The sequence below is a fragment of the Cupressus sempervirens genome, chromosome 11 (assembly GCF_028749045.1).
Source record: "Cupressus sempervirens isolate cs-2001-9-10 chromosome 11, ASM2874904v1, whole genome shotgun sequence".
NCBI classification, from domain to species: domain Eukaryota; kingdom Viridiplantae; phylum Streptophyta; class Pinopsida; order Cupressales; family Cupressaceae; genus Cupressus; species Cupressus sempervirens.
This window is the reverse complement of record NC_143128.1, coordinates 44,325,593-44,350,696: the sequence shown is the minus strand read 5'-3', so window position 1 is coordinate 44,350,696 and position 25,104 is coordinate 44,325,593. Positions and strand designations below refer to the sequence as shown.

Below are 25,104 nucleotides of genomic sequence, written 5' to 3'. Positions count from 1 at the left end.
TATAGTTGTTCATTTTGCATTCTCAAGGTGGAAATCTCAATGTCTTTCATATTCAGCTCATGATGAGCATTCATCATCTGGCTTAAGGTGTCAAGCTGCATGTTTGAGATTCTTTCAAACTCAATTGTCTTCTCCTCCATTCTATTGGTAAGATTTCTCTTATCACCTTCTATCATGGCCTTATCTTCAATAGCTTTCTTCTTTTTTTCAGTCACTTCACAAAGCAGTATGGCTTGTGACTCTTGTTCAAGCTTGAGTAATCTGATTTCTTCATCTTGTTCTCTATTTTTCTCCATCAATTCAACTATTGCTGCATCAAATTTCTTGGAATCTCCATTGGAAAACACGTATGTGGTATCAATCTCCTTGTAGTGTATGTCATTTTTAGCTATGGCTATATCCTTCCTTCTTTTTAAAGACTTTCTCAATTCCTCTCTAGCTTCCTCCAATTTGTATAGAGCGAGATGCACATCAATCACCGGATTATCTATGATCTTCCCAAGTTTGAAGACTTCCATCTTTAGATCTTTTCTCTAAGCTATTAGGCTTCTCCTTGTGAGAACCTTTGCTCTGATACCAATTGTTGGAATATTCAAATGAGAATAGTACTTTTGAGGGGGGGGTGAATTAGAAGTACCACACTTGAACCTTTTCAAATCTTTTAAAAACAAATAATTGAAAGTAAACTGCATGCATGTAGATATATTAAATGAACATAAAGTAAACACATGCAAGTAAACACATAACACTAGAATTTGGTAACCCAGAAGCCCTCCATGAATAAGAAGGTAAAACTGGGGTGGGAATGATACCCACAAAATCACTGCAACAATAATTGTTTGACCACTTCTGATGGTCTGCCCTATGAAAGGCCTACCTTGTTAAAAGTTTTACACTTTGTCAATAGTGACCTGATTAAAAGATTTACAAACACTTTACATAAGTGTCACCGTGTTAAAGGATTTAGGCACCTCTTCAAAGAATCTACAAAATAGTTATTAAGCTATCATCATAGGGTTTTCACTATCTAATACAATTACTAGAGAGTATTAGAAATCTTTGACCTGATTGCTTACAATCTTCAATTGCCGATTTCAAACACTTGATCTACTCATTTTGATGTGATCCTTGCTTGATCTGATATATGTTTGCATCTCTTGTACTATGCTGATCAACTGAATGTGTAATTGTTGCTCAATTCACTAAGTCTATGATGCCCCTGTCGTTTTCCCTATTCTGCAATTTTGCTTTCTGCTTAGCAACTTCCTTGACTTCTCTTTAGCAACATAAAATTGTGGGGTCTAAGCCTTCTTATAAAGACTTCGTAGACTTAGGGTTAGGTATGGATCTATGATCCATATTGAATCTTGAATTCCCACTCATTCCTTGCACTTTTCTCATAGATTGCATGCTTTCTCCATTTTTCTAATTGGTTGCATGCTGATTGCATAGGAAATGTAAAAGATTTGTTCTTATCCTTGTTATCCTTCGAAATCCTTCTATGTCGGCTCAGAATACGATTTACATTTAAGTTTGTGAAGCCACAAACTCATATGTTGATTCTATGTTACTCGGCACATGTTTGATCTTGGTTTGCTTTGCACCTATTACATTATGTCTTGCTCGACACATGTATAGTTCTGGCTCACTCGGCACATGAAACATTCTGACTTGCTCAACATCAACTGTGACTCGGCACCTATATACCACTTGGCACCTATATAATGCTCGGCACCTATTGAATTTCTAGCTCAGCACATACTGTAGCTCAAGATACATAGTGTATTTGGCTTCTATGTAAAAAGTGGTTAAGTGTGTTGACACTCAAATATCAAAACCATTCTAAGACCAACATGAAGGCATGATACTTTTCATGCTAACTTATCAGAATGACTGAATTTGAGTATTTCTATCCAAAAATCATTTTTTCTCAAACATATGATCTAGATAAATTCATTATAGCTAAGTTATATATGGTCTCATAGTTTTCCAATTGGAAATGTCTATTAAATGCATGTTCTATATTGATTTGTATCCAATTGCTAAAATAAAAATATTATTTTAGAAAATTGATGTTTCAATAACTCTTACTATTTTTTATGACTGGTAAATTGTGAGCCTCTTATTGGAGAGGTCTTAGGTGGGACTCTACACAAGCTTAATAAATAATAATAAATCACATAATAATAATGAGTCTTGGCTTCAACCTCTTATCGATCCACAAAAAAAAATTAGTAAAATAAAAACACTATTTTATATAGCTCAAAGTGAAGAATATTCTCGTATAGAGTTTATAGTGTTTTAATTAGATATAGTATATTGTAATTAAAAAAATTTACAAGCACATATTTTAACACTAAAAAAGATGTTAATTTTGAGAAAGAAAAAATATTAAATCATATCAAAAAAAATTAAAAATTATACGACATTCTAGAGGAGAGAGTCCTCTTTTAGAATGTATAAGTTTTCTTCTGGTTAGAATAGATTTTTTTTGAAAAATGTGGTGGGATATGAGAACTATCAATTTTGGGTGAATTGAATTTTGAATCAATATAAAAGAGAAAATATAGGTCTAAAGTCAACTTTAATTTTTGAATGTTCTAGATATATGTGTTATTTATAACATAGTTTGAGTTTAGATAGAAATAAGTTCATTTCCATATAGTTTTGTGGTGGGAACTAAACCCCTAACAACAACTAAAAAATTATCTATAAAAATTAGGAAAATATTTATTTCTTATTCCAAATAATTATTAAAATTATAATCCCAAACTTCAACCATTTATACACATTTCATTAGTTTACTTCATTTTCAACTTCTAAATAATAATACTAATTTTATGTCATTGAAGGTGAATATTTATACTTTTGTTAGCCTTTTCCTTTACAAAAAGGTGACACGGGTCTGTGCTTTTACCCAAATATTATTTGCAAAATACAAAACTAATGAATTATATACGTGTCAATTCCTAAATATAATGTAAAAGAGATATGTACATGTATGATTTAGGATGGTAGATGCAATAAAAGAAGATACCAATGGGTTGATAAAATAGTAAACTATTTTACCTAACATACTGAGATCTTTTGCAGGTTTCCAAAGATCTGATAGCTTGACAAAGATTTTTATCTGAGATCTCTACTAGTCATTTTTAAAAAATCAATAGGTAATTCTATATTTTCTTTCTTTGCATTACTTTCAAGTGCTATTATATATAATGTTGAGTATCAATTGAGAGCTTCATGTAGTTGGTAAATGTTTTAAAAATAATATTATCCATAAATTTGTCTACAGTAATTAATTGATTGTTATAAAAGGTGATTGGGTTGAATGTTTGAGGATTAAAGTCTCTAGAAAGATGTTAGCAAAGAAGCAATGTTTTATGTGACTGGTGTTGTATCCTAATACTCAAAAGGCATCTATTTTTTTCTCCATAACTAACTTTTCAATATCTATATATAACTAGGCCTAAGAAGATTCGTTGACTTTCAACATCATTTTTCTTAGTTTTTGAAGGTTATAAACTAAAGTTTCCATAGCCCAATTTTTGCTTGTCAAATAATATAAGCGAATTAGATCAATATAGGGAGACGATCGCTAGATTGTCGTCTAACTTCCAAAGAGAATGTGATGAAAAATATTATTGTCCCTACAAAAGTTGTAAGGGCTTAAACAATAGAAAAATCCTAATCAAAATAGATAGGAGACATTGCAAGGACAATGGTCACATTGAAGGGGGGTTTGATTATCATCCAGTGGTAAGTTGTTTGTTATATTATTTTAAGAATCAATATGCATATGAAATCACTTGATGATGAGAGCATGATCATGGTTTATTTATGTTCATCATTTTTATATAGCCTGATCTCCCCAAGGCAGTATGTGATATGGCCCACCACATCTTGGAGAATATGGTTTTGGAACCGGAGGAACATGGAGGTGCAAATATAGAAGCTGAAGGTCATGATCTCATAGAAGATGATGATAATGTGCAAAAAAAACATTTGAAGATGATGTTACATTCAAGTGCTCAATGATGATCATGATGACATAGATGTCATCTATGATATACCTCTACTTGAGAAGGCAAATGCAACCCTTTATAGAGTCTCTCAAACAACTCTTCTATCTATTGTATTGTTGGTTGGTGAATTTTAAGGTTATGAATGGTTTATTGAACATAACAATGTTAACGATGCTAAGGTTTGTCATATATGTCATTTTAGTCAATAATGTTAGATAACTAAGAGTGGGGGAATCAATTATATTCAGTTACCCCGCAGGTCCTTAATGATATTTTCAACAACTTAACAACTTCAACTTCCAATAAACAAGCTCGGTAATAGATATAAACTTCACAATGTTGTCTAACTCAAGCTTTACTAGTAAAATATTAATGTATACCAATTATCAAAGTTAACTACAAACCTTATTAACTCCATATACTGAGTTGCAACATGAAATAAACATGCAACATAATCATCCACACAATTTTACACATTTTTAATGTAGAAACCATGTTAATGGAAAAAACACCTAGGAACCAACAACTCAAAATTTTCACTCTTTTGAAGTGAGCTCTGTTAGGAGCCAACTTGATTAAAGGTTACATGCACACTATTAATGTTGCCTATTTTCAAGATTTACCCCAAATATCATTGACCTTATCACTTTTCAATTGAGTGGCCTACTTTAAAGGACTTACAAACATTCAAAGGAATGCCACCTTAAAAAGGATTTACAAATAAGACTGTTAAGTCCACTCGATTAAGATATTTTCTACTATAATTGTAAGAGAGTAATAGTTAAATGATCTAATAAATGCAACTACCTTTGTTGTTTCAAATCTCTATTTTGCTCATCCTTTTTCTCTTCTTCTTCCTCTTTCTTCCTACGAGATGATCCACTCACATACACATTGACTTCACACTTCTTCTAGACTTCACAATGATGCTCTGCTCGGTGACCCCTTTAGTTCAACAACAATGAATATCTCATTCATCTCTTAAAAAGATAGGTTATTTTGAAGCAAAATCTTACATGTTTTGTTGTTTAATCACCATTGTTTGATCTTCATCCAACTTGGATATATTGAATCTAGACACTCAAGTATCACACTTTCTCCTTGAACTTTGAGCTTCATTTCAAATCATTAAATATACTCCATCTAATCTTATTTGAACTTTGCCAACCATAGATCTCATAACAAGCTTTGTCCTTATCTTAGAAACTTCTCGATCAATCCTTATTTTCATTAAATGTTAGCCTTCAATTCAATTCTTCTAAAAACTATTAATCTTTCCCTTGCTTAATTAACCTACACTCGTTTGATCAATACTAAACTTGGTTAACACTAGACTTTCTCAATTAACATAGTTCATTCTTCATTCAATTAACATACATTTAGTGACTACTATGATAGCTTGATAACCATTAGTTCCTTTATTTACCGACCTCACTAACTAGCTCAGTGTAACTCACTCTTTCTTTATCTTTCCACTTCAACACTTAAACAAATTAGGTAAAACAATCAAATCAACATTATACTCTCAAAGTATAACTCATCAAGTGCCCATTGAAATCCTTATACTCGTCAACACTTTCTTCCATTCTATTTTCTTCTTCATCATTATCTTTAAAAAAATTCTTCATCAATTAACACTACATCCTTCAGATGATATGGTACCTTATTGAATTAGCATAATGTCTTACATATTCAGTCTTGATATCAATGACAACATAACAATTGATCTAACTATTCCACATACATTATCTCCATTATCTTCAGCATGATTAGTTAGGGCTAACAAATAAAGGGTTAAGCATGTACCATTTATATTTTTATATTAACAACATACTTGTTTTTTTGTAGATTGATAGGTGAGTTTTTTTTACCACCATCAAATATTCTCCCTCACTCGTACCAAAAATTATGTACCACTATGAAAGATATTGGAATGGAGTATCAAATAATAGATGTTTGTCCCAATGATCATATTATTTACAATAAAGAACATGAATTTGCAACAGAATGTCCTAAATGTGATACAAGTAGATATCTACCAGATCAAATTTAAAAAATGGTGTCTCACAAAGTTCTTCGTTACATCCTCATTACTCCACATTTGCAACAATTGTTCAATTGTAATAGCTTGACCCAATTTATGGATTACCATGCATGTAATAAAAGTCAAGATAATATTATTCAAATGCTTGAAAATGGTTCAACATTTACGAACATAGACAAAAAGTGGTCACACCTTACAAAAGATCCTCAAAATCTTAGGCTTTGATTGACAACAGACAATATCAATCTATTTGGAGAAACGAGATCTATTTACTCAGTGTGGCTTATTTTTATAAAAAATGATCTTCCTCCATGGATGTCAATAAAGTGGGAGCACATTGTTCGCAATGATTGTTCTAATTATTTTATCATTCAATAGTTATCTACATGTAATTAAAGTCTTACACTAAAATGGTCACAATAATTATCTAGTGTTGTTCATATGACTAGGCAAGTATTAAGTTACCTTGAGTAATTATGTGTAATTATAAGCCTTGAACTTAATTGCAAATAGAATTTTACTTACTATATTATTAACATTATAGTAATCAAGACTTATTTTTGTAATATAAGCCATTCTCAAGTTTGGAGTTAAATACCTCAGTGCATAATTCTCACCCTAATTGAACCCTCATATTAAATTTTGTAAGACTTTAATACTAACACTAAGAATCCTAAACCAAATTGAACACTAAAGCTAAATATATTCCTAAATTGTATATTTGTAATATACCCTTAATTAAACTCTTACCATAATTTTCTCTCTGTTGCATGCTAGCCCCAACTTTATTTGATGCTTAACTAATTCAAACCATAACCATAATTTAATTCTAACCAAATATTCTTATAATAACATAAATATAAACATAATCATTATCATAACTTAAACACTACAATTATTTATATAAAATGTGTTATTAATAATTTTTTAATTTAAGATAAACTTATATTATGTAGTAGTTAGTAATAGTAGTTTTAAATTGATTATAAAATTAATTAATACTTCATTTAAAAATTGAATTTATATTTATAAAACTTTTTATTTTTAATCATTTAAAGTCACAGTTATTAAATACAATATCAACAAATACTCTTACAATTCTAAAAACCAAACACTGAATTTGTACCTTCAATGAAATGTCAAGAAGCTCACATGACTCGCATGAAACTTACCCGCTACCTGCAGTAATAATAAAACTCAAAACTAAATGAATTCAGATGGAACTTTCTTGCTACCTATGTTTATCATGGAACGGTCGTTATATGCGACGTACAGCTATACGAACTCACATGGAACTTTCATTTCCAACTACTTATCATGGATTTTACGTGCTACCTACGGTCAGACGAACTCACATGGAAATTTCATGTATTTGACTCGTATACAACTACGAAACTCGATAAATAGGCGACCAGTTCTATGGTATCCAGATGTCTGCAACGAATTATGTGTTGTTGGTGACAGATGTGTTGTGGAAAGGAGGCTTTTGGTATGGGAGTATTGGACAAACTCTCTCACGATTGAAGGCTTTTATGAGTTTTTCCAATACCTCCTATACCTATTTCCTTCACCACTCATCTCTCACCTATTGCATGTTTCTGTCAATGTTTTGACTGGATTTTGTCTAAAACTAATGGTTTTGCAGTTTAGGCGATACTCGTGTGATCCTTTTATTGTTCTTTCGCTCTTGAAGAGAACTCGCGAGCAGGTGCGGTGATGTTTATTAAGATGAGTACGGGTTAAAAACTTTTTATGATTTCGGATGAAAAATAGCAGTGCGTCAAACCCTAAGTTATCATTTAGCTTTTATTTAAATTTGTTACACTTTTTCCTTTGGCTGATAGGCGCCATTAATTCGTTTTGATTTCCAGAGTTTTTGTGAAGCGTGTAGGTTTCTTAAGATCGATGAAAAGCTAAGCTAAATATTAGCTTTGCCTGGAACATGTATCTTCTAAGGTTGGAGCATCGAGGTCTTGAGGAAAGCAAGGCAGAAAGCCAAGAATTTGTAAATTTTTGTTGCCAGTTTGCTCTTGGGGTAAGGTAACATGGGCGATCCGTTCAGGGATCCTGCAGTTGCGCTGGCAAAATTTCCCCTTATCAGTGCCTGTAATGAGTGGTTTGGCGATTTTATTGAATCTTGATCCTATTTTATAATGTAATCTATTCATCATCTTACCAATTTCATGATCGCTTTCTAATTATGATTTACAAAAATTTTGCAAAGCTCAAGACGCTATAATATAGAAATTAAAGAGTGGCGGAGAAATCTGAAGCAGTTTGTTATAATAATTTAGGGGAAATTAGTTTTCTGCTTAATGTGCAGAAGATTTTGCTGAAACTTAGAAAGGCTTTGACTTTACATTTAGCAGAAAAGGATTTCTGATTCTGGTGAGAAAATTTTATATATTAGTGAGAAGATACTTCACATTCAGTACACAATGACTGTTTCAGCTATAATCTTTGTGGTTCTGGTGAGAAGTTATAATTTGTTAGTGTAAAGATCCATTTATCAATGAGAATTAATGAATTGATTTGAGAAATTCAGTACATTACATTAAAAAGAATTTAGTTCATGAATGATCGGTCTTTTTCTTTTACTTCTTTTGGTTTCTCTCAATGTAATGAATTATCAGATGTTTTAAATTGGAATTTGCTAATATGGACGTGATATTTTTAAGTTGTTATGAAGGTGCTGTCAAATTTTCTTTTATCTCGTTCTTGCACTATGTAGAGTGAGAGAGTTTGTAAGACTTTGGACATTCCAAGCTACCAAATCTCTCTTGTTTTAGGCAGTCAAATATTTTTTTGTTTTCCCCCATGTTAAACAGGAACACGTCCCCTATTTCGGTCCTCTAAGAAAAGTCCTGGAAATACCTCCCTCACCATCCCCCGTTCCCTGTTCCCGTCCCCCAAAACATTTTACAAACCAACACATTTATATTTTCCTTGTGATAATAAAGTTACGATCCAAGTGAGCTTCGACATCAACTAACAGTTTTAGGCTGGCAACTAAATAAAAAAATTGAGCACTGGAAACTTTGGAGATACAGAAAAAATACATCATAAATTTTAAGAACTGACGCTTTCCTTTTTAAAATAAAAAACCATGGAGAAAATTATTAACTGCCAATCAGAGAAAAGCAAAACTGACGAGGGAAATCCGTTTAATGCAAAAACATCACCCCAGGGCCCAGAATAAATGTTGGTGTCTTTCCAAAGACAGACTAATAGCCAATTGCATTAGTTTCCGCCTAAAGGTAGAGACCAAAAATAATTTACTTGAGAGAAGCCAAAATGTAAGTTCATGTTTCTGTTGCACTCGTGCGAGCAAATGCCCCTGGTGCGCTGTATAAAATGTAAGAAATAGTCCGTAATCACCTATACATAAAGAGAGCACATCTAAATTTTTTTCCATTAAAAATCATAATTCAATAAACAAATAGAATGAAAAGATTTAATGACTACAACTTACCGTGTAACAAAATAAAATCAGATTGAATATCTTACATAGAAGCACATTTAAAACATAACAAAAGAATATCTAACAGAGCAGACATCGTAAGATATAGGGGCGCAAATCAATGAAACTTGATGGAGGAATGTTCTGTATATTCAAGCAAATGATATTCTAACAATATTCATAATTTTATGAAAAAAAGTAACACATTACATCATGATTTCCGGTCAATAGTATTAGTTTTTCCATTTCTGATTTAAGTTGATGATACTTTTCATCCTCACAATGTTTCAAATTATATAATATGATCAGAAACATTGAAAATTGAAAATATTGGACAAACTTTAAATTAGAAATTTAAAGTATCATAAAATTGAAGATAAATAAATATGTTTATGTCAAAGATACGATGCTCGTCCTGAAGTTTGGTAAATATATATTATTTATGACATTTCAAATATGAACATTTTGACTTTCATTATTGAAAGTTCCTGTATAGATGGTAAACAAAATTTTGCGCTATACATGCGAGTTTTTTTTTTTAATTTCTACATTAAAAACATGCAAACCAAAATACTGTCTAGAGGGATAGAAACTGCCAATGGCACCGAATAGTATGCAGATCTAGTATATTCACATCACTTATCAACAAACCCCCAAAGTGGGTTTAATTTTTTATTATTTTTTAAATCGTTTAATTTCTGTTCAAGCAGACATGTTGGAGCTCTGTCATTTCCATCCAGCCAAGCAATGGCGTCCTCAACGTCCTGCTCAATCTCTTGTATCTTCAGCTTCTCCTTTCTTACTTTTTCTCTCATATCATACACTTGATTTGCGAGCGCTTCACGTGCCACAAAGTTTCTTATGAATTGATCATCCTGTAAACTGAATCGTTCTGCATCAATTAACATTCTTTCCATCTCATTTTTACCAAGTTGACTACCCCATTCCTTATCTATAATAAGCTCGCTTTTTGAGCCCGTCTTCTGATGCTGAGCTGACACTTTCAATATTCCCGAATCATCCATGGCAAAGCAAACTGTGACAGACTCTTTCCACGCATGTGGCATCCCACCAAAGAAAAGCTCTCCTAGCAAAAGATTTTCTAGATTATTAGGCCTCTCGCCTAGATAAACTTGTATGCTCGTAGTGTTATTGACTTCTCTTAGGCGATAGACAACCTCCTTTCTGAACGGAATACGTGTATTTCTTGGAACAACTAACTTGGCACCAAATCGGGTTGCAACTCCAATGCTTATGTTAATTATTGTTAGTTGGATAACTGTTATTTCTGACCCGGAAATAGCAGTAGTATTTATGAGTAGCTTGGACAGCTGTTCGTCCTTCTCTATGTATAGCAGCATTAGTTATGGGTAGTTTGGACAGTTGTTTGTCCACTTGCCAAGAATTAGTAAATAGTTGTTGCAAAGATAATTATTTACTAATTTTAGTGATTCCCTTTTGGACACTTTGCAACCAATTCTATTATTGGCTGTCGAGTTGTTTTGATCTCAGCCGTTGGTTTGATTTAATCTCGGTCATTGGTTTTTTCAATAGGGTAGTATAAAAAACGGTCATTGGGTCATTTGGAAACACAAGTTTTGGAGAAGCATTTTGCAGTGATAGCAAATTGTCTTGCAGTGTTAGCAAGGGCCCAGTGTTAGTGTGAGGATAGCAATGGGGAATATAAGTGGGAGATATTAGGAGGTTGTCGGAGTTCTATCAGTGAGAGGCAAGGAATTTTGTATCTCTTGATTTACTGAAGTTTAATATAATTCCTCATCTATAGAAGTGGTTTTCCCTTACGGATTTTTCCAGGGACAATTTGTCTGAAAATATTGTGTTCATTGTGTTGTTCATTTCTTTCCGTATTTTATAAGTGAAGTTGCAGTTGTGTTATTTTTCAATATTAGTTGGGAATTTGTTTTCAGCAGTTTAATAATCGTTTACGATAGGAGATTAATAATCAGTGACTGCAATAGTTGATTGCCCAGAGAGGAAGAAGGGTAAGAAGCAGGTGGTAGCTTCAGCAAATGCGGAAGAACTCTCCAGTAGAATGGAAGAAAAGTTTGCACTCATAGTTTTTATGGTTAGCTCAAACTCACAGTGTGTTTGGTATATAGATAGTGGAGCGTCATTTCATATGACAAGAGTTAGAGAGTACTTCTCCAGTTACAAGGAGGAGGACACCAACATCCAGATTTCTATAGGAAACTTGTCCAAACTCAACCCTGTTGGGAAAGGGACTATTCAGTTTCAGAGGGAGAATGGAAAGATAATCCCCCTTCATGATGTGTTATATGTGTCAAGCTTAGGTATGAATTTGATTTCTGTATCTGTTCTTCAGGATAGGGGGTATAATGTACTCTTTAGAGGGACAAATGTGTTGATTAAGCACAAGGATTGGAAATCACCCATAACTATTGGAGTTAAGAGTGGTCGCCTTTATAGATTGCAGTTTGATACTCCTAAGGCACTCATGAGCAACAGTAATCCTAGAGATCTTGGAGAGCTATGGCATAGGAGGATGGGCCATATTCATCATGGAGCACTTAGATTGCTTCGTGAGACGGTGACAGGTGTTCTAGAGGTGAGCACAAAGCATGACGACGTATGTAAGGGATGTGTGTTGGGGAAGTTTGCGAAAGCATCTTTTCCAAAGAGTGACACCAGATGCTTTCGCAAACTTCCCCAACACACATCCCTTACATACGTCGTCATGCTATGTGCTCACCTCTAGAACACATGTCACCATCTCACGAAGCAATCTACGTGCTCCATGATGAATATGGCCCATCCTCCTATGCCATAGCTCTCCAAGATCTCTAGGATTACTGTTGCTCATGAGTGCCTTCGGAGTATCAAACTACAATCTATAAAGGCGACCACTCCTAACTCCAATAGTTATGGGTGATTCCCAATCCTTGTGCTTAATCAACACATTTGTCCCTCTAAAGAGTACATTATACCCCCTATCCTGAAGAACAGATACAGAAATCAAATTCGTATATAAGCTGGCACATATAACACATCATGAAGTGGAATTATCTTTCCATTCTCCCTCTAAAACTGAACAATCCCTTTCCCAACAGGGTTGAGTTTGGACAAGTTTCCCATAGAAATCTGGATGTTGGTGTCCTCCTCCTTGTAACTGGAGAAGTACTCTCTAACTCCTGTCATATGAAATAACGCCCCACTATCTATATATCAAACACACTGTGAGGTTGAGCTAACCATACAAGCTATGAGTGCAAACTCATCTTCCATTCTACTGGAGAGTTCTTCCGCAATTGCTGAAGCTGCCACCTGCTTCTTACCCTTCTTCCTCTCTGGACAATCACTGACATAGTGGCCAAACTTGTGACATCCAAAGCACTTGACGTTAGAAAGGTTCTTCTTCTTCTTCTCACTTTAAGAATTTGATCCTTTGCTAGATCCCTTCTTTGCTTTCCCTTTACCCGCTAGGGCAACGTTCTCTTGTTCCACCTCATTTTTCTGACTCTTGTTGGCCCCATTGACAAGACTTAGTCTAAACTCCTCCTAAGTGAAATCAGTCCATAGTCGATCCCAACTCGGTAAAGTATCTCATCCACTGACAACTTGAACAAAGACACTCCATTGTTTAGTAAACCTATTTAGGGCTATTCTCACTAGCTCGTCATCACTAGGGCTATCTCCAATAGCTGCTAACTCATCCTTGACAAGTCTAAGCCTGGTGAGGTAACTTGTGACATCTTCTCCCTGATTCATTCAGGTATTCTTTAGCTTCTCTCTGAGAATCAACTTCCTGTTGGTGGTAGCATTCTGGTACAGATTCAGAATGGCGTCCCACATCTTCTTCGTTGTATCTAGCTCTGAGATATGTGGAACAATATGATCCTTGACACCATCAAAGATTATCCTCCTCGCCTTGGCATCTTCCTTCTTGTATGTTGCAAGCTGTGTAGCATCTATAGTTACAACTAAACCAGTGGTAGCATAATCTTTGATACCATTCTCTTCCAACAATAAAGAAAGTCGAGCCTTCCAGACACCAAAATTCGAGGCACCATCCAATCTATCCTGATCTCTCAAACCAACTGAAGCCATCTCAAAGGATTAAAGCAATAATAAATCTAAAGAGATCAAAATTTCTTTCCTAGGGCAAAACTTCTTTTCCAAGGAGTGACATCAGATCTAAGGGTGTTCTTGATCTAGTACATTCAGATGTTTGTGGACCGATGTCGACAAAATTTCTTAGAGGATATGAGTATTATGTTACTTTTATTGATGATTTCTCTAGAAAGACCTGGATATACTTCTTGAAGACTAAGGATTTCCAATCGATTCCAAGAGTTCAAAGCTCTTGTGGAGAATTTGACAGGAAAGAAGATAAAGGTTCTTCGGTCAGACAATGGAGGCAAGTACAAAGGAAATGTCTTCCAGGAGTTCTGTACCAGAGAAAGAATCAAGAGAGAATGGACTATTCCTTACAATCCACCGTAGAATGGAGTTGCTGAGAGGAAGAACTGTTCTATATCGGAGGCAACAAGAGCTATGCTACATGACCAGGACATGCCCCGTTACTTATGGGCAGAGGCATGTAATACAGCAATCTACATTCAGAATAGAGTTCCACACAAGGTGCTAGGGAAGATGACACCAAAGGAGGCTTTCACAAGGAAGAAGCCAGATGTTAGTCACTTCAGGATATTTGGGAGTTTGGCATATTGCCATATTCCTGGAGATACACGTACAAAGTTAGATCAGACTGCAGAGAGGGGGTACTTTGTTGGGTACAGTGAGACCTCAAAAGCATATAGGATTTTCATTCTGGGGACTAAAAGAATTATTGTCAGACGAGATGTCAAGTTCATGGAGGACAAAGCATTCAGGAGATCCAGGGATTTGCCAACAGATGATCAGAGTGAGCAGCCAACAGAAGCTCCAAGACCAAGTCAAGGGCAACAAAGCTCAAGTACAGTTACCAGTACGAGTGTAGACTCAGTTAGTGAAGATTCACAGAGTATAGAGCAACAGGTGCAACAGGAAATGCATCTAGAAGACTTAGAGGTTGACATTTCATCCTCTACAGTTGGCAGAGGGAACCATGTGGTTCCAGATACACAAAGGGATACTCAGGAGTTTGTGGGAGCTCCTAAGAAGAGTACTAGACAACGAAGACAACCAGCCAAGTTCAATGACTATGGCAATAGTTAGTCAGTTGGTAAATAGTGAGCCTTCTAGCTATCAGGAAGCTGTAGAACATCAGGTATGGCGAGATGCTATGGTTGAGGAATATACTTCAATAATGCAGAATGATGTGTGGGAGGTAGTACCTAGACCAACAGATAGGGCTGTAGTTGGATCATGTTGGATCTATAAGATAAAGCACAGGGCAGACAGTAGCATCGAGAAATACAAGGCGAGGTTCGTGGCAAAGGGGTTCTCTCAAAAGGAGGGAACAGACTATGAGGAGACATTTGCTCCAGTTGCCAGGTATACTTCTATACGAGTTGTAATCTCACTTGCAGCACAAATGGGATGGCAAATCCATCAAATGGATGTCAAGACAGCATTCCTTAATGGTGAGTTGAAGGAGGAGGTATACATAGAACAACCAAAAGGCTTTGTAGCACACAGCAAAGAGACCCACGTGTGCAGATTGAAGAAAGCATCGTACGGACTCAGGCAGGCTCCTAGAACATGGTATCAGAGTGTTGTTAAGGGTAGAAGAGTTTTGCCCTAAGAAAGAAATTTTGATCTCTTTAGATTTATTATTGCTTTAATCCCTTGAGATGGCTTCAGCTGGTTTGAGAGATCAAGATAGATTGGATGGTGCCTCAAATTTTGGTGTCTGGAAGGCCAGAATTTTTTTATTGTTGGAAGAGAATGGTATCAAGAATTATGCTACCAGTGTTGTACCTGTACCAACGGATGCAACCCAACTTGCAGCATATAGAAAGAACGATGCCAAATGAGGAAGATTATCCTTGATGGTGTCAAGGATCATATTGTTCCACATATCGCAGAGCTAGATACGACAAAAAAGATGTGAGACGCCATTCTAAATCTATACCAGAATGCTACCACCAACAGGAAGTTGATTCTCAAAGAGAAGCTAAAGAATACCCGAATGAATCAGGGAGAAGACGTCACAAGTTACCTCACTTGGCTCAAACTTGTCAAGGATGAGTTAGCAGCTATTGGAGATAGCCCTAGTGATGACGAGCTAGTGAGAATAGCCCTAAATGGGTTTACTAAACAATGGAGTGTCTTTGTTCAAGTTGTCAGTGGACGAGATACTTTATCGAGTTGGGATCGACTATGGACTGATTTCACTCAGGAGGAGTTTAGACTAAGTCTTGTCAATGGGGCCAACAAGAGTCAGAAGAATGAGGTGGAACAAGAGAACGTTGCCCTAGCGGGTAAAGAGAAAGCAAAGAAGGGATCTAGCAAAGGATCAAATTCACAAAGTGAGAAGAAGAAGAACGACCTTTCTAAGGTCAAGTGCTTTAGATGTCACGAGTTTGGCCACTATGTCAGTGATTGCCCAGAGAGGAAGAAGGGTAAGAAGCAAGTGGCAATTTCAGCAAGTGCGGAAGAACTCTCCAGTAGAATGGAAGATGAGTTTGCACTCATAGCTTGTATGGTTAGCTCAACCTCATAGTGTGTTTGGTATATAGATAGTGGGGCGTCATTTCATATGACAAGAGTTAGAGAGTACTTCTCCAGTTACAAGGAGGAGGACACCAACATCCAGATTTCTATGGGAAACTTGTCCAAACTCAACCCTGTTGGGAAAGGGACTGTTCAGTTTCAGAAGGAGAATGGAAAAATAATTCTACTTCATGATGTGTTATATGTGTCAGGCTTAGGTATGAATTTGATCTGTATCTGTTCTTCAGGATAGGGGGTATAATGTACTCTTTAGAGAGACAAATGTGTTGATTAAGCACAAGGATTGAAAATCACCCATAACTATTGGAGTTAGAAGTGGTCGCCTTTATAGATTGCAGTTTGATACTCCTAAGGCATTCATGAGCAACAGTAATCCTAGAGATCTTGGAGAGCTATGGCATAGGAGGATGGGCCATATTCATCATGGAGCACTTAAATTGCTTCGTGAGACGGTGACAGGTGCTCTAGAGGTGAGCACAAAGCATGACGATGTATGTAAGGGATTGTGTACAATGAGGTATTGTTCGACTAAAATACATACCTACAGATGAGCAGGTAGCAGACATTCTGATGAAGGCTTTGGGAAAGGCCAAATTTATCTTCTTCAGAGATAAGATGGGTGTCATGCAGAACAGCTTCCTCACTAAGAGGGAGTGTTAATTATTGTTAGTTGGACAGCTGTTATTTCTGACCCGAAAATAGCAGTAGTATTTATGGGTAGCTTGGACAGCTGTTCGTCCTTATCTATGTATAGCAGCATTAGTTATGGGTAGTTTGGACAGCTGTTTGTCCACTTGCCAAGAATTAGCAAATAGTTGTTGCAAGGATAATTATTTACTAATTTTAGTGATTCCCTTTTGGACACCTTGCAACCAATTCTATTATTGGCTGTTGAGTTGTCTTGATCTCAGCCGTTGGTTTGATTTAATCTCGGTCATTGGTTTTTCCAATAGGGTAGTATAAAAAAGGGTCATTGGGTCATTTGGAAACACAAGTTTTGGAGAAGCATTTTGCAATGATAGCAAATTGTCTTGCAGTGTTAGCAAAGGCGCAATGTTAGTGTTGGGATAGCAGTGGGGAATATCAGCAGGAGAAATTATAAAGTTGTTGGAGTTCTGCCAGTGAGAGGCAAGGAATTTTGTATCTCTTGATTTGCTGAAGTTTAATATGATTCCTCATCTGGAGCACTGGTTTTCCCTTGGGGGTTTTTCCAAGGACAATTTTTCCGAAAATATTGTGTTCATTGTGTTGTTTATTTATTTCCGTATTTTATAAGTGAAGTTGCAGTTGTGTTATTTTTCAATATTAGTTGGGAATTTGTTTTCAGCAGTTTAATAATCGTTTACGATAAGAAATTAATAATCGGTGACTGCAATAATTGATTTTTCACAGCTCAAAGGCGTTAAATTTAATTACAGACAATCTATTTTTTCTGCAATTAATACCGCTGCCTGCACAGCAGCCCCGTATGCCACAACATGCTCTGGGCATATACTGGCATACACTTCCTTTCCAGAAAAGAAATTCTGAATTGTCTTTCGGACCTTCGGAATGCGAGTGGAACTTCCAGCCAGGACCACATGGTCCACCTCTTCTCTCTTCAGCCCAGCTTTCAAGAGGCATTTTTCAACAGCTTTAATGCATTTCACAAACAAACGGGCGTTGATATATTCGAATCGACAGCGACTAATTTTTGGAATGAAATGGAATCTCTCATACAGAGAATCAACTATAACTTTAGTTTCCTTCGTAGAAGAGGTGTATTTTCGCTCTCTCGCACTCCATGCGAAGATTGGAAAGGGCCACCTGGGCATTGTGGATACTCAGATTATGTTTAAGACGCAACTGTTCTGCACAGTAATCAACCAAACTACTGTCAAAGTTTCGGCCTCCCAGATTCTCATCACCACCTAAGACTTGCAATTGGACCAAACCATTTTTAACAGAGAGCAGAGAGATGTCTAGAGAATGCCCGCCTAAATCAAAAATAAGAATTTTTTTTGGTGTGGAAGAGTTATAGGTAGCGGCGTCGAGTCCATAGGCTACTAGTGCAGCTGTAGGCTCATCCATAAGTTGCATGACATGAAGGCCTGCAATAGTGGCAGCTTCTTTTACAGCTTGTCTCTGCACATTGTTAAAGTAGGCTGGAACCGTGATCACTGCGTCTTTCACAATAGAATTTAGGTGCCCTTCAGCAATTGTTTTAATTTTGAGTAAGACCATGGCCGATATCTCCTCTGGTGCAAATCGCCTTTCCATTCCATTAAACTTCATTTCAACAATGGGTTTATCATTCATCCCACAAACCACCTTAAAAGGCCAACTAGTTCTGCCAATCTCCACCACACCATCCCTAAAGCCTCGCCCAAGAAGCTTTTTCATGTCAAAAACAGTGTTACGTAGGTTGCTTGTGAATTGGTCCTTTGCAGCTTCACCTACTACAACGTCACGGCCAAAGACTGTAACCATGCATTGAAAGTTTGTATTTCCTTGCTCATCTTCAATTATATTAACCCGCCCCTTGTCATACACACCAACACAACAGTTGGTCGTTCCAAAATCAATGCCTACAGCCTGGTTTCCTTGAATCATGGTTAATGCTATTTGGCCACTATCTTAAGAATAGGAGCTGCATTGTAGCGCAGTTCCTGGCAAGCGTGACAAAACGAGAAAATACCAGCAAAATTTAGATTTGGACGCCTATGGAATGCCCATGCCATGTGAGAAACCTTTAGCTATTTTTCACATTTGACAAAAAAATACAAAGTTCTTGTATTGCAACTGATGTATATCCATCTCGTTGCTAACAACTTTAAATTAACAATTAATTCAAAGAAGGCATAATTCAGTCCCAGAATCATAATAATTATATCTGTAACTTCTTACCATATAACAGAGCCCATCCAAAAGATAAGGGTATTTTCATATAGTTCCAAAAAAATATGAAACAGTGTCACTGGTACGTCTTAAGTATTGTGACGCAGAAAGCTCAACCTGTACAACACGAAAACTATTCAAATTCACAATTCCCTAAGTATCAAAATGATGGTACAATCCACTATCAATTAGGGATTATGAAGAAACAGGATTTGGATTGTAAAAGAATTGGTAGCAGGTTCTTTTGATACAACAATCTATATTCAAAGAAATTCATTTTAGCATCAAATGCTAGCCAAGTCGCTGGTGAGGCTCGAGGGATACAGTAATCTACACTTAATAGGATGCTTGAGCCTAAAGATGTGCTACTGCATGTCCCCCAATTAGAGGCATAAACAAATAAATTGCTTAAATTTGAATTCATTTTTTACTCTGTATTTTCGAAACAAATTTAGGTATTGTTGGAGTTCATTTTACACCGTGCTGAATAAATGATTAGAGGGTGTAAAATGTGCAGAATGATTTTAAAATTCAAATAGTTATGTAAACGGTAAACCTATCTGTTAAAAGTTATCTTGCCAAAACAAGAAAACTCTTCCATGCAGAGGTTTTCATAATATGGATAAAATTCAACTCTTTCTTGCTAGCTCCTATCCATGAACTGACAAATCCAAAGAGACTGGAGAAGGATACAACACTTTACTTATTCTTTCTAATGGCTTTGTTTGCCAATTCTGAGAAAATTAATCAATCCAAGTAAACATTACTACCGAACACCCAATACATGACTAAAGTGATTGATGGAGCAGCAGAATAGTAGTTTTTGTGCCCCAGTTGATAATAACCTTCTGTACTAAATAGGTATAGTGGTAGTTCCATTCAGAAGTTAACTCGGTTTACTAAAAGAAAAATAGCAAATTGCACTTTTTCTTGGTCCTAACCTTCTGTTTTAAATTTGTATAGTCGTAGTTTAATTCATAGGTTACCTCAGTTTACTAAAAGGAAAATAGTAAATTGCATACTTTCTTGGTCTTTTAAAATTTTTAGTTAATAGATAAGAGCAAATTAGTTTTGGTTCATGTTAGCAATAATCTCTTTTAAAAAGAGTTGTTTGCATTTGGAACAAAACAAATTAGTTTTGGTTCATGTTAGCAATAAGCTCTTTTAAAAAGAGCTGTTTGTATTTGTCACAAAATTCAACTAGGTATATTCTTTCTTGCTTCGCTAATTTTTTGAGTACATGGATACGAGGTTGTAAAAGCCTGCAAAAAAGTTTACATTGGTCTGCGTTACCAAAAAGCTATGTTTAAAAGAGCTCCTTGCATTTCATGTTCAAAAAGTCACAACAACAAATTTGCCACTAAATTAAAGTAGATATTTCTTTTTAATTACTATAATCTTTCCTCAAAAAAAATTCAAAGAGAGAGCTAAGCTAGTCTTGATATTTGGTTTGAAATTACGTCGAGATTGCTCGATAAAAAGCTCAATATTTTTGGCAAGATACAACAAACTGCAGAGTGGTGCCTTTGCAAAACGAGGGCTTAATTGTTTTAATTTTTACCACAAAGTTTTTTCAAATCTGTAATATTTTAAGACAATGCTTTCGTATTTAACTTTACAAATTTTGTTATTTGGCATTTTACCATTTGACTATGGACTGTTTGCCAGATAACCTCCACGAATAGATCAACCTGTGCATGCAATATTTCTATAACTTTAGTATGGTAGACCTCTATAATAATTCCACAAGCCTTAGCCCACAGATAATAATTGAGAGTTAAATTATAACTCTCAAAGTTTGCATTCTGAACCTGAGAACTTCAGCCTGTTACTTTAAAAGAAAATCAACCCACCTATGTTTTTCAGTCTCTTGAAAGCGTTTCAAATGATTCCCTAGAAAAGATTTTGTTACAAAACCCTCGTAAATTATGGGCATTCCGGTAGTCTCTAATATGTTGGCATACAAGAAAGAAGCACCCATTCCAAGGGTACTTAAAAAACTTTATCTTAAAAAATTCAGTACACTATCTGAACAACTTCAACAACGAAAAACCCAAAAAATTGGCTTCTGTTTCGCTAGAAATCTGCAAAAACAAGTTGCATTCCAGATAAGACAAACTTACTGTATTGGAAAATCAAAACGCCCCAACTACAGCAGCTGCCACCAACATTCTGTGTACAGTGTAAGAGGTAGTTGCATTCTCGCCTGCAAGTAACAAATGTAAAACCCTAATCGGCATCTGTGCAACAACTTTATTTTCCCGGCAAACCGTGCATTGGGGTTTGCGACCTCTCTTTTCTTGGAACTGCTGCACTCCTTAAAACGAAAAAAAAGCAGCGAAGACCGGGCTCCCATGGAAGGCAGCTTCCTACAAAATAGAGTGAAGCCGCTTGTTACATTTTAGAGAATATTTTAAAGTGGCTGTTTCATGATTTATGATATTTAATATTTTAGCTCCGAAATTTAAGGAAGATGTGCATTAAAAATAAGCTGAAATTTAAAATTTCCCACCCCTTTTTCACCTGCTTCTTAAAAATGAGGGGCTTCTACTTTTTAGGAGAAGATTCTGAATAATCCTATAGCACAATTAGACTAGGGTCCCATGGAAGCCAACTTCCTTAAAAATAGAGCTACACCCGCTGATTTTTTTTTGAAAATTTGTAAGTTGAGTGGTCTTATGGATTTTGTAATTTGAGTTTCAGCTCCAAATTTAAGGAAAAACTTTCTAAAATTTATTTTATGATGAAAGACTTTTCTAGTTTTAAAGTCTCAGTTTTTGACAAATGGCTAGATTTTTCCTTAAGCGGGTAGGACTATTTCCAACTCCACCCCATTTTCATCCGCTTCCTAAAAAAGCAGGGCTCCTATTATGAGGAAAAGATTCTAATTAAACCTGTAGCCCCTCAAAAAAATTCTTATGGGACCTCCTGTACCTGAAAAATAGACCTGTAGCCCCCCCTCATGGGACCCCAGCCATATGTTTTGCTCATGAGACCACCTGTTTCCTAAAAAATAGAGCTCAAGCCCCCCTCATGGGACCGCACCCTAATATCTTGAGATCTGAAAACCCTGCAATCTTGCACCAACCAAAAAACTGGTTAATAATGTTCAGTTTCAACAATTTAAGCATACCTATGGCTGGGTATGAGGGCTTCCTTGAAATAGAGCTATGACTACTAAGATTTTTTAGGAATGTTTAAATAAAGTGTCTCATAAAATTTTAATTGTATTTCATTCTCACAGTTTTATCTCCTCAATTTAAGCAATGTGTAATTGATTATATATTTTTAAAAAATAAAATTTAAATTTTGTTTCTAAAATTTTGGTTTTAGTGGGAGAATTTCTATAAATTGTTGACTTGTGGCTAAAATTTCTCCACCCCCACCCCATTTACAAATTCAGCACTCTAAAAAGGAGGAAAAGATTCCAAATTATCCTCCAACCCTCAAAAAAAATCTCATGAGACCTCTTCCATTTAAAAAATAGAGCAGTAGCCCCTCCCATAAGACCCCTACCTTAGATTGGGGTCTTATGGCCCTGAGATTTTTTAGGAACATTTAAAAGGAAATCGTCTCATGAATTTTTAAATGTGAATCCACTTTTAAAAAATTAGCTCCTAAATTCAAGGAAGCTAGTCCCATAAACTTTAAAATGAAACCAAGCTAAAACTTTTAATTTATGATAACATTATTTTATTATAATCATAATTAAATTTATTGTATATGTTAAACTTTTTAATATTTAAAAAAATTGTTTCCAATCAGTAATTTGTAAGTATATTAAATTTTAAAAATAAAATAAAACATTATTTACATTATTTGAAATGTTTTGAAAATTATATGATATTTATCTTTTTATTTATTTATTTTCATATCTTTAAATTATATTAAATATCATGAAAAAATTATATCAATTTATAACACATTCAAATTGCTCAAGGAATCTATATGTAAATTGATTTGAATTTTGTTATAGTATTCATACTTTATTAAAATTATAATTATATTTTTAATTTTATAATATGTTATTTTGCATATATAAGAACTTTTTACAATCATGACATTATAAAAAATTGTGTTGCAATCTATATTGTAATTTGTTTAAGTATATTAAATTTTTAAAAATTAAAAATAATTGTTTATATTATTTGAAATGTTTTAAAAATTATATGATACTTCATTTTTATCGATTTTGTGTATTTATTTTCATATCTTTAAATCATATTAAACATCATGAGAAAAAACTATATCAATTTATAACACATTTAAATTGCTCAAGGAAGCTATATGTAAATTGATTTGAATTCTGTATATGAAAGTTCTGGCATTCCTATAATAATAAAAGTTAAAGAAAATTAATATAAACTTTTACAAAGCAAATTCAAATTAGCATTTATCTTTTATTTCTTAACAATTCTACATGCTTACATTATTCATATCACCATTTACAAAAGTTATTAATGCTTCTTGAGCAATTGTTGCAACTGGATCAGCTGACTCACTAGTTAACAAATTTGTTCCCCTCTCATCGAAGATATCATCACATGTATCATCTTCATCTTGCACATTTAATGTCATATTATGCAATACACAACAACAATATATAGTTTCTATTCCAAAATTTGCCACATCTTTTTTAGCCTACCAAATGCACGTTCTACCACAATATGTGTTGATGACAACTTAAAATTGAATTCTCTTTGACTAGTTGTTAGACCTCCACTAAAAAGCGTAATTAACCATGTCAAGACCACATCACCAATAATGTACTCTCTCATATTCAATGAGCCAATTGACACTAGATGCCCATTTGATTTCTCTCCACCTTCACACATTCTATAGAAACCTAAGTTTTGTAGAAGTCTAGAATCATTTACAAAGTCAGACCATCCTGTAAGAATATCCATGAAATACATATTGCTATCAACAATTGCCTATAATGACATGCTATAGTTATGATCATGATCAGACCAATCAGAAGAACACTCATTAGGTAGAAGATGAAATTGAATATGAGTTACATCTATTGCTCCACAACAATTTGGAAATCCTTGTTTCTGACAGAAACCTTCTTTCACATGCTCAATTGACATCTGATTACTAGGCCACTAGATATGATTTTGATATTGAGTATAAAAGACATTAATGAACTAATTTAGAACTCTTACAATAGTGGACTTACCACAACCAAATAGTTCACTAATGTTAAGCATTGTCATTCCTGATGACAATTGTAAAACTATAATAGCAAACTATTTCTCAACAGAAAGTACCCTACTTTTTATGGTACTGGCCAATGAATATGGTATTACACCTTCCTTCACATCATCATTCAAATTTTCACAAAGGTTTTTGAATAATGCATAAGGCAACCTAAAAATGTTGCAAAAACGTTCATCATCACATCTAACTTGAAAAATGTAGTGGTTCCACCAATGTAAAGAGTGTGGCTTGACATACCACTCACCTTGAATTCTTCATTCCCACTGAGAAACAGATAAATCATTCCCAATAATCTCACCTTCTAGCTCATAACTGGTTGCATGAAGGACTATTTCCATGTCATCTGATTCCATGCTTGACAATTGTATTCTCTTAGAGAAATGTACTCTACATTTCTTATGATTGTTTTGTACACATTTTGAAATCTGAGTATCAAACCAAATATGTATTACCAACTAGATAACATTTGATGCAACAGCAAGAAGAAATTACATTTTTTTGGTAGAATTAGAATTCATTATGTAGTATTGAACTCCACCCTGCCATAAAAAAAAAACACAAAGAAACATTAAGTTTTTAAGACTTGAGAAATTACATAAACAAAAAGGTAAGAAACACAATTCTAATATGAATATAACAATAACATAATATACACCAACATTTTTTAACCAAGATAAAGAATCTGTTGTATTAACTAATAAGAATTATTACAAGTTATTGTTGTTATAAATACAGTTCAAATTTCTCATGGTTGTTGCTACTATGATTGACTTATTACAACAGTTATATGAGATGCACAAAGTAGATGTATCATGACG

General features: G+C 34.8%; 1 protein-coding gene and 1 long non-coding RNA gene across 6 annotated transcripts; one reads left to right on the top strand and one right to left on the bottom strand.

The window, feature by feature from the left end:
* The first annotated feature begins 7,183 nt into the window (after positions 1-7,183).
* Positions 7,184-8,267, top strand: LOC149528165 (uncharacterized). 5 transcript variants are annotated; one of them, XR_016358710.1, is made up of 2 exons: positions 7,184-7,801; positions 7,954-8,267. XR_016358710.1 is itself a non-coding variant. In XM_089809868.1 (2 exons), exons 1-2 carry the CDS (start codon positions 7,277-7,279, stop codon positions 7,989-7,991), a joined length of 552 nt encoding a protein of 183 aa, XP_089665994.1. In that variant the 5' UTR covers positions 7,211-7,276; the 3' UTR covers positions 7,992-8,267. The 5 variants fall into 5 exon arrangements, 3 of the variants coding, with proteins under 3 accessions (XP_089665994.1, XP_089665996.1, XP_089665995.1); XR_016358709.1 differs by having other exon boundaries at positions 7,184-7,844; XM_089809868.1 differs by having other exon boundaries at positions 7,211-7,777; positions 7,941-8,267.
* Positions 8,268-9,083: 816 nt separating this feature from the next.
* On the bottom strand, positions 9,084-21,480 carry LOC149528164 (uncharacterized). The gene is made up of 2 exons (XR_016358711.1): positions 21,187-21,480; positions 9,084-9,447 (listed from the first exon to the last, which is right to left on the bottom strand). It is a non-coding gene; the product is annotated as an uncharacterized LOC149528164 (long non-coding RNA).
* Between the last annotated feature and the right edge of the window lie 3,624 nt (positions 21,481-25,104).